This window comes from Homalodisca vitripennis, chromosome X (assembly GCF_021130785.1).
Source record: "Homalodisca vitripennis isolate AUS2020 chromosome X, UT_GWSS_2.1, whole genome shotgun sequence".
Taxonomy (NCBI): Eukaryota; Metazoa; Arthropoda; class Insecta; order Hemiptera; family Cicadellidae; genus Homalodisca; species Homalodisca vitripennis.
Window position 1 is genome coordinate 150,709,284 of NC_060215.1, and position 13,866 is coordinate 150,723,149.

Here is a 13,866-nt window from a genome sequence, read left to right on the forward strand (position 1 = left end):
GTGTCATTTCCTTAAAGAAAACATGTCATTTTTTAACCCTTAAAGTGTGGCATACGGATATGATCATATGCCAAATGTTATATATATCCCAATAATATGTGGTGACAGCAGATTGTCACTGTGGTTTTCAAAGGTTAATGCAAAAATAAATTAATGTAGAAACTTGTTAATGTGTAACAAAACAAATTTTACAGACAATGCCCTGGGGCCCTCTATCCGTTGTGCAGATGGAAACCCCACAAGAGTCCAATGACGGACCTATATTGTGGATCAGACCCGGAGAACAGCTTGTTCCCACTGCGGAGATTGGCAAATCGCCAATGAAACGTAAAAGGTAAATTTAATTACAAAATTAATTGTCCTATATTCCTTTTGTGATAGTGATAAACAATGTGGTAAGAAATTTAGGTATGGGTTTATAAGTTTTTGAGTTCACACCATTTTTGCCTCTTCGTGACGTCTGTTATTATTATTTATATCCCATTAGCGACTTGAATACTCTATTTTGGCAGCGTTATGTGTTCTTTAACCTTTCACTGCTAAATATTAATAATAACACCTTAAGTGATGCTTTTTCTTCACTTATATTAGTGGGATATCCTTATACAGTTCAAATAATTGGTGTAGAGTTGTCATGTCACCCAGCTGTACATCAATAATTTGTAGGATGTGGGGCATCCATCAGTGCTGCCAAATACTGGGAAACTAATGTCCCGCATGTACTGCTTAATGTTTAATTTGAAACTCAGCATGTTTTGATGTACATACTAGAACTTACGTATATATTAAAACTGAAATCTATTTACACACATTGTGTACATCCACGCTACGCTCTCCAGATATCACTAAGATCACACTAACGAACTAATAATGTGACAATGGGACACAAAGGTCACCAAAGTAACAAAGGATTGGTTTCTCGAAGCAGAGTAACAACTGCCGTCTTCTTGCACTAAGGTGATTTAGTAAAAAATGTGTACACTAGTTGAACACAAGGATCAGCAATACCGCCATAGGACACCTGCCTACCGTTGGTAGTTGTCTTGTTAGTGCTGAGCAACTTTTACTGCTTTGAATTAAATATCCGTTTATCTAAAAACTACTTACACCATAGATGATGTAAAGTTTTTATCAGTATTCATATCAACTGATTTTTCTGTATTGCGTTCACCGATATACAGTGTCCTTATGCAGAGTTTTATTGACCTCAATAGTTTAACGTAGAGAAATTAACTTTTAATGGGTATCATATGTCTTGGAGATATGAAGGAAACAGGATTTTTCCGGACATTTACCATCGTTCAGTGAAACAATAAATCAGTAACACTACGTTTCGAGATCTGCAATCTGATCTCTTCTTCAGGTAAAGAACTAACCTAACACATAATTATAAACTAAGTTAAAATAAACAAATCTTACCAAAGCGTTGTGGCACGCCTGAGTCAGGAATCACAACCACCATGTTGTGTGTCAACTTCACTAACTCTAAAACATGCACTTAATAAAAAACTATACACAACACTAATCATTAAAACTGATCTACGGAATACAGGTGACAATACGTCTTCATTCGTCTACTATCCACCTACGACTGACCAGAGGGCACTAGTCAATGGTAATCGTCAAGGCAGACAAAAAACAAGATGGCAGATAGGAACAGATGCAGAAACAGATACTTGGAGATAGATGCAAAAACTAATACCCCTCCCAAATTCACCTCCTTGTACCTGGATACTGTTTATCCCTCTACTTTTCAATCAAGTGGAATACTTTGTTTGGTTCACATTGTGTTGTAACCGGATGTTTGTTGCCCTTTGCAGTGAATATTTTTTGCCTAGTTCCATCTCGGAGACATATGATTTTTGTAGCGTGACTATATCTTCTGTATGAAGATCAGCCAATAGATTAACCTGGGTTCTTTGAAACTCAAAATATTTGTTCAGTTTGTCCCCCACAGCAAAAAGAAGGATAAAATATACTTGGCAGCATTCTGGAACAGCCATTTTTCGTGGAATGTGCTGAAAAAAGTGTTCCAATAAAGAGAAATAAATGAATTCATGCCTTGAAAAACCTTATAACCTTATAGGTTACTGATTATTGCAGTATAATGGTTATCTTTTTGTTAATATCTACTTTATAACGTTCAATAACGTGATTTATTACCATACATGTAGCTTTAGATACCATATATTTCTCAGTTTTACCTAAATTGGTTTTTACCTCGTAAACAGTTTTTTGGTCAATCAAATTCAGTCTACTACTCATAATGTGCATGTTTTTTTAAATGTTTCAAAGTTATGTGTCCATTTTAGATGGTTAAAATTTATGAATGATCATTGTTTTGTTTTGTACCTAAAATACATAATGGTTTCCGTCAGATGTATGATGCTTGTTGTGTAACTTTCTGACATGATGTCAGTTAATGCAGTTAATGGTTAATATAAAATTGATAGTTCAAATCATTATTAATCTTTGTAAAACCAATTTATATTTTTTTAGTATTATATTTGATTATTTAAACCAGAAACCGTAGTTACTAACACACATAACATAACATATTGATTTAAATACAATTTAGATTGTTTGAGGTTATCCGAACACGCTATACCTCAGGTAATATTTATTTATCTTAAAAACACCTAAGAGCAATTAATGTTTCAAATGATGTGTTTTATCTAAAAAAATACTAACATCCAATTATTTATAAAATTTTACCCACCTCAGCTATTTTACCTAAAGAAATTAATTACAAGTTACTCTAAAACCAATTTATATACCTTTTAATTATAAAATGTGATTACTTAAATTATTAGCTATAGTTATTCACACATAGCAACATTACATTTTGTTGATTTATAAACAGTTTAGGTTATTTGAGGTTGTATGAGCGATATAGTATTTTGCAACCCTATATCTGAGTAAATATGCGTTTTTCAAAAAACACAATAACATTATGTGTGAAACGCGACGACCTGTCTGTCTGTCTGCACGGTACCTCGAAAACGAACAACCCATAGAATTTTAATTGTGCATGTAGCCTCATTTCTATATGAGGAACACTGAGTTCGATGATGATGCATGTTAATCCATAGGATTTGGCTAAGCATTTGCAAATATTTTTACATCGGTCTTGTTTTTAACCAAGATGGCAATGAGAAAATAGCAGAATAAATAAATCTAAAAACAAACTCCATACTCTTATATGGGTATTACACATTCAAACATGTGACATATTAACACATGTTAAGTTTAACCCTTTGAGGTCGGCCGGGACAGCGTCTGTCCCACTCGTGATGAGTGGCCGAGTAGCGCACGGGACAGTATGTGTCCCGGCATACTTGGCTGGCTGAGTAGCGAGCGGGACACCTGCTGTCATGCGCTGTAGTGTTTTGTTCTTTATTTTGTATCTCCTAAACGAACTAACATTTTCATGCCAAATTTTTTTTTTTTTCTTAAAAGGTTGTATTTTTCACAAAAAACTAATCGAAATTGTTGACTTTGTTTTGAAATATTTACTTGCAAAGAAACTATTCTTTCATTTTCTGGATACCACTGTATTGAACTGCTATATTCTCTATAAACCTGAAAATGGAACAAAGAAGTCTCTTAGTGACTTTCGACTAAAGCTTCTCCAAGGACTTTTTCTTCGTTTTGGCCCCACTGAGCGAATTGTTCAGAGTCCTACCATACGAGAAACCACCAGGCTTTCTGCTAGAAATAGTAATCACTGGCCAAAACAATCCAACACTCGACGACGCTGTGTAGTGTGCCGCAAAGCAGGAAGAGAGAAGAGATCCACTATCTACTGCAGTGGTTGTGACGTAGGATTGTGTTTGGATCCTTGCTTTCAAAGGTATCACACCATCCTACATCATTAAAAGGACTTGAAAATCATACTCGAATCTATTTCAATCTGTGTAAATAACTTTAATTTCCTGAACTCTACTCAATACAATTTGTAACTATAAAAACGTATTGGTGTACTCTTATCTCCAAGAAAATGTTTCTTTTCTAATGAAAATCTAACATAAGCTGTATACGGACATTAAAACTAATTTCAGTGATAACTATTTAAAAACAGCTTCATTCTATGTTTTTTTACCACAAAACACGCTTAAAATGTAATGAAACACAAGTTTTTCAAACTAAATTAATGTAAAACACATATATTAACTAACGGAAAATTGGTAAAATTAACTCAAAATAAAAGGAATTTAGTTTTACAAAATAAAAACTTTACTTGGAACCAATTGAATAAAAAATAAGAAAGTTAGAGGCAAATAACTAGAACGATGCATGGGACGTGAGATTTGAGTGAAATCCTGCCTGCCCTCGCTGGGCAGGTCTCGCGCGCACCGCCACTCAGGTACAGCGCACGTCAAATAGCGCTGGCGTCAAAGGGTTAATTGTTATCTACCTGTCTGCAGGACATATTGAGAGTGAAATGAGCCATACATGTAACATTTTTCATCCTACCTCAACAAAGCTTGTTACGACACATGGTGTGACGTCTTTCTACCTTGTATAGCCTCTAGGGACTAAATAAAAGATCTTTTTAAACAGCATTGATTAGGTTTTTAATTTTGTCAGTCACAAAAAGGAAATTGCCATTATAAAAGGTTAAAATAACTCCATTTTCAAATGATGAGCACTGCCATTTGTAAACATATTAAGTTGCACTCTACCTCTTCTTCGCTTTTTGAGGAAAGGAGCAAAATCTAAAGCAGAATCACACTTTGTTGTAAGTAGGTATTGTACAGATGTACTCTTTTCTGGTAAAATATATTTTTAAGAAGAGTTAAATAAGTTTGTATTTCACCAGGCAGAATTAAGGGCCTAGAAGCACTCTTTGACTCTTAACTTCGAAACCAACGGCTTAAAGGTGACGTCCGAACCACCACCATGGACACGATCACTCGGCAAGCACCCATCCGAGCAGAAAACTATTCTCGTTGTTACTTAACTTGGTTAAGAGATAACTCAGCTTAGCAACAATCACCATACTCACTAGACAAGTCCAGTATGTCAATTATTATGCACCTGCATAATTGCACTTATGCTATTAATCGAAGACTCTTGGAGCAATTGGAAACAAATTTTAATATTAGTAAATGTTAATAAAAACGATACTTTTCCAAATGGTTTATTTTTTGGATGAAGCCTTTCAAAACCAAAGGTTTCATCATCAGGGTACTCCACCAATAAATATTTACATTATTTTTATTACAATTAATATTAAAATATCGTATGGTGTAAATATGCAAATACAAACATTTTGGAAATATTTCAGCTAGTATGAAAAATTAGATATAACTACAGTGTAGTTTTTGAATAAATTGAGAAGAAAGAAGACTGGAATTTTCAATAGGGCCCTTTTCATTGTTTATGAGTTTTTTTTTATTTCTGTGTATGTGTAGTGTTTCCTAAGCATTTAAGTTCATTAATAATAATAATAATATTTTATTGCCATACAAAATTTTTACATTCATCGACAAAGTCAAAGTACAGCCAGTAGCCAAGTCAAACTTAGTTTACTAATCAAAATGTTAGTGTATATAAACTAATTTACCATAAACTATTATCATAAACTATTACAAAATAAAAAATTACATAAAGTATTTTTGGTTAAAAACCAATACAAGGTACAGCAAAAAATTCTTCAATTGAATAAAAAGGATTGGCTAGAAGCCAACTATAGAGCCTATTACAAAAAACATTTCTTGAATATTTATTTACTAACTGAGACAACTTATTATAAATTTTCAATGATAAAACCTGGTGACTATTAACTGATTTATCTAGCCTACAGAAATTAATTGTAGTAACCTACTTGCCTTACTCCTCGTATTATAATTGTGACTGGCATACTTTATAGTACTAGGGTTGCGAAAGGTATACAAAACCAAGTCATACACAAACAAATTAATAATAGTTTGAATTTTTGACTTAATAAATAATGGTCTACAATGTTCTAAAAAATTAGCACCACAAATGATTCTGATAACTTTTTTTTGCAAAATTAATATTTCATTTATCCTGCTGCAGTTTCCGTAAAATATTAAACCGTACCTAAGAATTGACTGAAAGTAAGAAAAATACGCGGATCTAATATAATTTTGTTCAATACGGCTAGTAAGCCTTTTCATTAAGAAGATAACCCTAGACAATTTTGAGCTAATATAATCAATGTGAGGTCCCCAAGATAGATTTTTATCAATTTGTACTCCCAAAAACTTTACTTGATTAGAAAATTGATCAAAATTGGTATTAATATTAATATCAAAAGGTCTTAAAGTAAAAATTATGTTTTGGGTTTTTTCTTCATTCAAAAGAAAACCGTTTGCCTTAAACCAACCCGATGCCCTATCTAAAGCACTTTGTGCCAAGACATTAAGAGTATCGATATTTGAATTGATGTTAACAAATGTTGTATCGTCTGCATACAGGATTGTTTTACAATTTATAAAAGCTGGTAGGTCATTAATAGAAATTAAAAAGAGCAAAGGACCTAAAACTGATCCCTGAGGGACACCATATTTAACTGAAACCTCCTTTGACCAATCGCCATTTACTAAAACCTTCTGCTTACGCTCAAAAAGGTATGATCTAAAAAATTCCATCTGCAAATTAAGAACTCCATAGTATTTCAATTTGAACAATAATTCTGAGTGATTCACACAGTCAAAGGCTTTGCTCAAGTCACAAAGAGTAGCCCGAGCAAAACCCTTACTTTCAAACGCTAGTAGCACTTCATGCACCAGCTTATCTATGGCATCTACTGTGGACTTACCTTTTCTAAAACCAAACTGAGAAAGACTTAAAAGATTGTTTTTTTTCAAAATAACTACTTAACTGATAAAAAACTAAAAGTTCAAATACTTTGGATATTACAGGAATAACTGAAATTGGCCTGTAGCTCTCAGGTTTTTCCTTTGATCCTTTTTTAAACACTGGACTAATCCTTGAAATTTTTAATTCATTAGGAAATATTCCTTCTGAGAGACAAAGGTTAAAGCAGCAGGATAACGGTATAGATAGGTTATAAATGATTTTCTTTAACAAATTATTAGACATTAGGTATACATCATTACAATCAGAGTTTTTTTAAACGCTTAGTTGCTTCAATTACATCGAGTGGTGTTATAGTATTCCATGTGAATTGTACATTCGGGACAGGTATACCAGTGGATGCAAGCAACTGCTCAGAGCTAGTAGGAGGAAAGCCTATGCTGTTTTTAATGGTCTCAACCGAATTAAGGAAACAATTATTAAAAGTATCGGGGCATATTAATGAATTTTTAAGACTTACATTGCTATCACTATTATTGCTTTTAATAATATTCCATGCTGTTCTACACTTGTTACTACTCCCTTCTATGACACTTGTGTTATATTTAATTTTGGCTTCTTTAATGCTTTTTCTGTAATGGTGCTTTAAGTCATTGTATGTCTGTTTGATTGCATGGGAATTCCTGATGTTATTTTTTACTAAACTGTCTAAGAAAATTAATCTATTTTTCATGACAGCTAACTCATTATTGAACCAAAGGTTATTACTTTTTTTATAATTATTGGTATTTACTTTTACTGGTTTAGAGAGATAGTTAATGTTATTTGTTAATATATTTAAAATTATGGAACAGACATTCTGAGCGTCAAAAACATTAGGGCTCATAATATTATTCCAATCATAGCACCCCAATCTGTCTGCTAACTCGCATATTTTTTGTTTTGGCAAGATAATTTTAAAAAGAGGCATACTACACGATACGTTAGATTGATTAGGATTGATATTCATTTTAAGTGTAAGACCACAGTGGTCTGAAAACGGAAAATTAAAAATACTACAACTAAGATTATTATTTTTATGGGAATTTACAAGAATATTGTCTAAACAGTTATTTCCTCGGGTAGGCTGACTATTTAGGTGATAAAAGTTATACTGTCGCAAAAGATTAAGAAATTGCTTAGAAAAATTACTACCCTTAGTTACATCAAAATTACAATTAAAATCACCCCCAATCACAGTTGTGTAATTAGACCATTTTATAAAGAATTGCAGTAATTCCTCAAAAGAATCAAGAAAGATATGTGGGTTAGCTGATGGAGAGTGATAAACATTTACAACAATCAATTTCAGATTATCGATAAAGATAGCAGCCACCTCCAAATCCAACTCAGAACAAAATTGCTTTACGTCACATTTTCTTACATTAAAATTTGCATGTGTAAAAATTAGAGAACCGCCTCTAATATGGTCAGTTCTACAGTATGCCCTTTTACAAAGATAACCATCAGGCAGAACTGAGAAAATTTCTTCTTCTTTAAGCCAGTGCTCAGATAAACCAATTACGTTTATATTGTTAGTTGTTAAAAAAGATTCTAAGACTAAATTTTTGTTGTTAAGCCCTTGGATGTTTAAAAATAAAAAATATAGTGTCATGTCCTCAGTCGTATTTGCCGATGGCAGTCCCTGTATTGCAGGCTTACTACTTTTGATTGGATTGGTTTTGTAGTAGTAAATTTGTCAACTCTTCCATATTTTGTGTGTGATAAATGCTCTTTAAATCATGTTTTTATCATTCTTTTTCTTTGTCCTATATAAATTTTGTCACAGTCGTCACATCCAATTTCATAAATTCCTGGTTTATTATCACTTGAAATTTTGTCCTTAGGGTTTCCTACAATTTGGGAGTTTTGGTTTCGAAAGGCCTCATCCAAAAATAAACCATTTGGAAAAGTACTGTTTTTATTAACATTTAGTAATACTTACGCTATTACTTGTTTATTTTATCTTTACTAAAATTGACCTGCTATACCTGGATATTTATTTTATGAGATTTTCCTCATGGGTTGTCATTGATGTAGGACTGGTATCAACGAGTTGCGGAACTTGCAGTACCTGCCACGTCTGTCCGAGGCCCGTGAGTACATGTTCGAGGATCGCACCAAGGCCCACGCCGATCATGTCGGCCATGGCCTTGACCGTATGACCACAGCTGCTGTTGGTGAGTGTATTGCTGCTAATGTTTCAGCCTAGATCAGTGGTGGTTGGTGAGTTATTGGATTGGGGATTTAGACCTTAAAAAACCTCACACCAAAAGTATGTCCTGTTGCTCTAGAACAGGGGTTCTCAACCGGTGGGTCGCGACCCCCAGGGGGGTCGCGGGACGGGTCTGGGGGGGTCGCGAGATAGGTGATAAATGAAAAAAAAACTAAAAAAACTCAGGCCATATATACCATATGAGCGGCGAATATCAAATGAAGCGACGATGTACTTATTTAGAAACTGAGTTGAGTCCGCTTGTTAAATACAATAAGTATATTTAATCAATTTACAATTAATCAATACTATTTTAAAATACAACTATAATTAACAAAAAGGAACAAATGGAGCTCTAAATGACTCAACATCGCTGCTAAAAATGATGGTGCCTGCCGCGCCGCTTGTATCGTAACGTAGGCCTTGTTGTGAGACAAAATTTGTTTATTCTAAAAAAGGCACACTACACAAAATACATTGCAAAAAATACATTTTTTTAAAAGTCCAGCAGAATGACTTAATGAGAAACTTGAGCTTGCTTTGAATTAACTAACTGTAGAATGTCTTGGTTGATTTTTGTCAAACACAAAATAATATCATTTTCCAGTGCCAAACGATTTCTTGATTTGGTTTTTAAATTCACCATTGTGGAAAATCTTTTTTCACAATTGTAAGAAGTAGAAACAGGTATCAAAATCTTCAATGCTACTTTGGTCAATTCTGGGTGTTCCTTCTTTATACTTAGCCAAAACTTGTCGGGACAAACATTGTCAAAAGTTAGTTTCAATGACTGATCACTTGATATATCTATCAGTTCATCGTGGAGGCCAGCATTCAATTCAGCTTTTTCGGAAAATGGTTTTGTTATCCACACAGATCCACTTGTATCTTTAACAGGAATATAATCATTCAACTGCTTTGTCAAGGCTTCAAGGTGTGATGATATGAGTAATGAGAGAGATGATGAGTCAATGGATGTGTCACCAATACTTGAGACATACTCCTTGAATTCTTGTGTAAGTTGGAAATGTTCAAAGTCTTCATCTTTTATTTTTGTATTCCAAAGAGTAAGTTTTCTTACAAATGCATTTACTCGGTCTTGAGCATACAAAATAGTTGTTTCTGGTCCTTGTAGGGATAAGTTCAAAATGTTGAGATGAGAAAAAATATCAGCTAAGTAAGCAAGCTTTATTAACCATTTTTCATCGCTGAAAAAATGGGAAAGTTCATGTTTACTGTCCATTAAAAAAGCAACATTTCTGATCTCAATGAAAACAGCCTACTCAACACGTTACCCCGGGACAGCCATCTCACTTCGGTGTGGAATAGCAAATGTTTGTGCAGGGCTCCTACCTCTTCACACAAGTTTTCAAGTAATTTACTCTGCAATGGTCGACTCTTGACGTAGTTAACAACTTTGATAGCCTCAGCCAAAACTTGACGCAAGTCATCCGGCATTCCTTTAGCTGCCAAAGCTTGTCTATGTAAAAAACAATGCACCCAGTTTGCATTTGGCATTAACGTTTTCAACCTGGCAATCAATCCGCTGTTTTTACCCGAAAGGGCTCTTGCACCATCACTACAAATTGAAACACATTTGTTCTAATCAATTTCAAATGGTTCAGTTGCCTCAATGAAAACTTTAAAAAGACTTTCACCTGTGGCATGGTCTGGCAAAGATTTGCAAAATAATACATTTTCCTTAATAGAGTGACCGCAATCATACCTAATAAAACACAAAAACTGAGCACAGTTAGCAATGTCAGTTGATTCGTCGCATTGAATCGAAAAAACGTGCTTTCTTTTATTTGCATCTTTAGCTGGTTCTGAACATCTTTCACCATGTCTGATATTCATCGTGACACAGTGTCATTTGATAGTGGGATCTTTTTTAGCTTGTCAGCTTTTTGAGGATTAATCATTTGAAACCATATCGATTGCGGCAGGAAGAATTAATTCCTCAGCAATGGTATGTGGCTTCCCCACTTTAACGCTACCTCGTACGAAGCTTTTAAGGGCATTTTTGCTAACATCAGTACGACTTTTAATATTTACCTGTTGACTGCGAAGGGACAGCAGTTTTCTCTGGAAAAACTCGACTGGTTTGTTTTTCAGCGCAGAATGCTTAGTTTCAAGATGACGCTTCATTTTTGAAGGTTTCATGCTTTCAACTGATAAAACATCACTACAAATAACACACTGAGGTTTGTTTTCAAGTTCAGTAAAACCAAACTGTAGATATGCATTATCATACTTTCGGCATTTTGGTTTTGAGACTTCGGAACTACTTTTGCTACATGAAGCTTCTCTTTTTAAAAACTTATCCATTATTAATACTAAAACTTGAGTGTTCAATTTGAAGATCAAAGTACGCACTATTTCTCAAGACGTCAGGCAGTCGACTGGCTTGTCGGAGGACGAATTGCGCCGTGCGATAGCTGCGCACGCAGCTCCATGTCAGGCTGTCTCCGCGGCTTTAAATACACCACGCGTCAGTTCTGTAAATACACTGCGCACAGTCTTTGCCTGCTTTGATATTGAAGAATTGAAAATGATTAAAATTACTTTCGTTACATTTATTACCGGATCGTTTATTAATTATTAAGAAATTAGTGCTCACTAACGTTTTTATATAGTTTTGAATAGTGTTTTTTATGTTTTTTTAAAACTAATTATTGCTGTGTTTTTGCATACAAAGGCTTACTTTACGATGTTACAAGAAGGGGGTCGCCAAAATTCTCAACCTAAAAAGGGGGTCGCAGCGTTGAAAAGGTTGAGAACCACTGCTCTAGAAGATTCAAGAATTCATTTCAGATAAGAACCAAATAAGAAAATTGAATTTAATCGTTATTTATTAGCCCTGTTACTTTTTTACACCATTGAAAAGTTTAAAACTACAACCAACTTTTAAATAAAAAAAACAACATGTATTTTAATCTATTTTAGTTTTGATTTCATTGTATATAATGTAAACTTTATATCATTACCGTATTGTAATTTTATTCACTGACACCTGTTCTGTTTTTTTGATGAAAATGAATAAAGATTTTGATCTACACAAAGAATCAAAACTATCTACTAAGTTATTTTATGACAGAATTTATTATTTGAATGTCAGAGTAAAAGAAATTTCTGTATATTTAACACTAAATAAGTGAAGTGTTTAAAAAAACATGTGTTTAGATACTTTATTCTAAAATGTTTAAAAATAAATTCTTATTCAACCATTTTAGGAGTAACTAACATATCGTCAGTTTGTATTTCCACCTAAATCACTTCTAAATATTCTATAATATTATCTTAAGTTAAAGAGAGAATTTTATATTTCTAACATTGCCTCTAGCTAAAGTCATTTTACATATAGTTTGATTATATCTTATATCCCAATTAATTTTTGATGTCATTATGCTAAAACAAAAAAGAATAACAGGTATAGATATAAATCTAATCAAAAGTTCAACATGATGTGGGTAAACACCTACACGAACATTATGTAGGACTGTGTCTTTTTTCATAAATATGCTGATGAAACTATAAATTATATGATGAATTTTATGCTTGGTATCCCATGACATCCTCGGTACACAAGGTATCAAGTCATGGGTCACCAGCTGTTCATGGTGTAATGTGTATTTTTAACTGTTTGAAGAAGCATCATCTGAAGTTCTGCATTTACACTTCAGACTGCATAGATAAAAATACTGAAGAGAATTTGAGAATTGTAAAATGTGTAACAGAGACGTCATAAGCAGAGTGTTGCGTAGGGATTTTTCCACATGGAGCATATTTCATTTTGATATTGTAGTTTTGTTTGTAATTTCATCCACTGTATTTTTCAATAATGACATTTACTCATACTTTGACTTACATTTTAGTTGACCTAGGACTAGCTGTCAATGTGAGTTTTAAAATGACTTTGTCAATGATCCTTCATTTTATGACAATAAAGTGATTTTGACTTTGACATTTAAAACTTTCGAGAGCTTCCTTCCTTCTGTAGTTCTACTAGATTGATGTTTTCAACTGAATTATGTTGTGTAATCGGAATTTTTATGGGTTCTGCTTACTCTATGAAATTTATCGGGATGAAGTTACACAATTTGCTGCTAGAACATTTGCAATGTCAATCAGCTCAATAACAAAACATAAGTTGTTGACTTGTTTTACTTGTTATCAAAGTAGTCAACTTTTAAAAGTATGTTTTAAAGTGACATAAAAATCGCAACAGTATCTTTGTAGTTTTGTTTTGTTTTGACTAAAACAAAACTACAAAGTGTTGCACATTTGTACAAAATAGTGCATCTATGGACACAGTTCCAATAAGACTTTGTGTAGTGATTGTAAGTATGATTAGTTTAGATTGTTTGTAATAATACTTGTAAACACATTTCTTTTCTTTAAAACATGCGCTAAACATTTTTTTTTTTGGGTAATTTAACTTTGAACAGAACTTATAATTTTCAAATTAAAAAGAGAAGGAATGCAGGTAGGTAAGCATTTTTTTATATGTATAATACTTATTGCTTTACGATGTTTGAAAATCACTGAAAACGCCCAGAATCTTTAAACAGGCATGTAATTCGTGGTCAGCACTATTAAAAACTATTCTACATTTTTGTAATTTAACTTGCATAATTCATTAGTTACAACAGTTTCTACTCTTAGCAAATAATCATTTAATTATGCATTAAAACATTTTGGCCTGGTGTTTGCCTAAAATACTCCATTGTAGAACGGCATACTGCCAAGCACTGAAACCTCAAGGGGACTATTGCAAACCTCGGAAATGTACTGTGAAGCTTACCAGTTTACAATTTTAGCAG

General features: G+C 33.4%; 1 protein-coding gene across 1 annotated transcript in view; it reads left to right on the plus strand.

Moving 5' to 3' along the window:
* LOC124370017 (general transcriptional corepressor trfA-like) overlaps positions 1–13,866 on the plus strand; it is a 90,779-nt gene that overhangs the window by 53,209 nt on the left and 23,704 nt on the right. The window contains exons 6-7 of the mRNA XM_046828294.1: positions 195–334; positions 8,869–9,008. Of these exons, the coding sequence (XP_046684250.1) occupies positions 195–334; positions 8,869–9,008 (280 nt within the window). The remainder of the gene's footprint in view (positions 1–194; positions 335–8,868; positions 9,009–13,866) is intronic.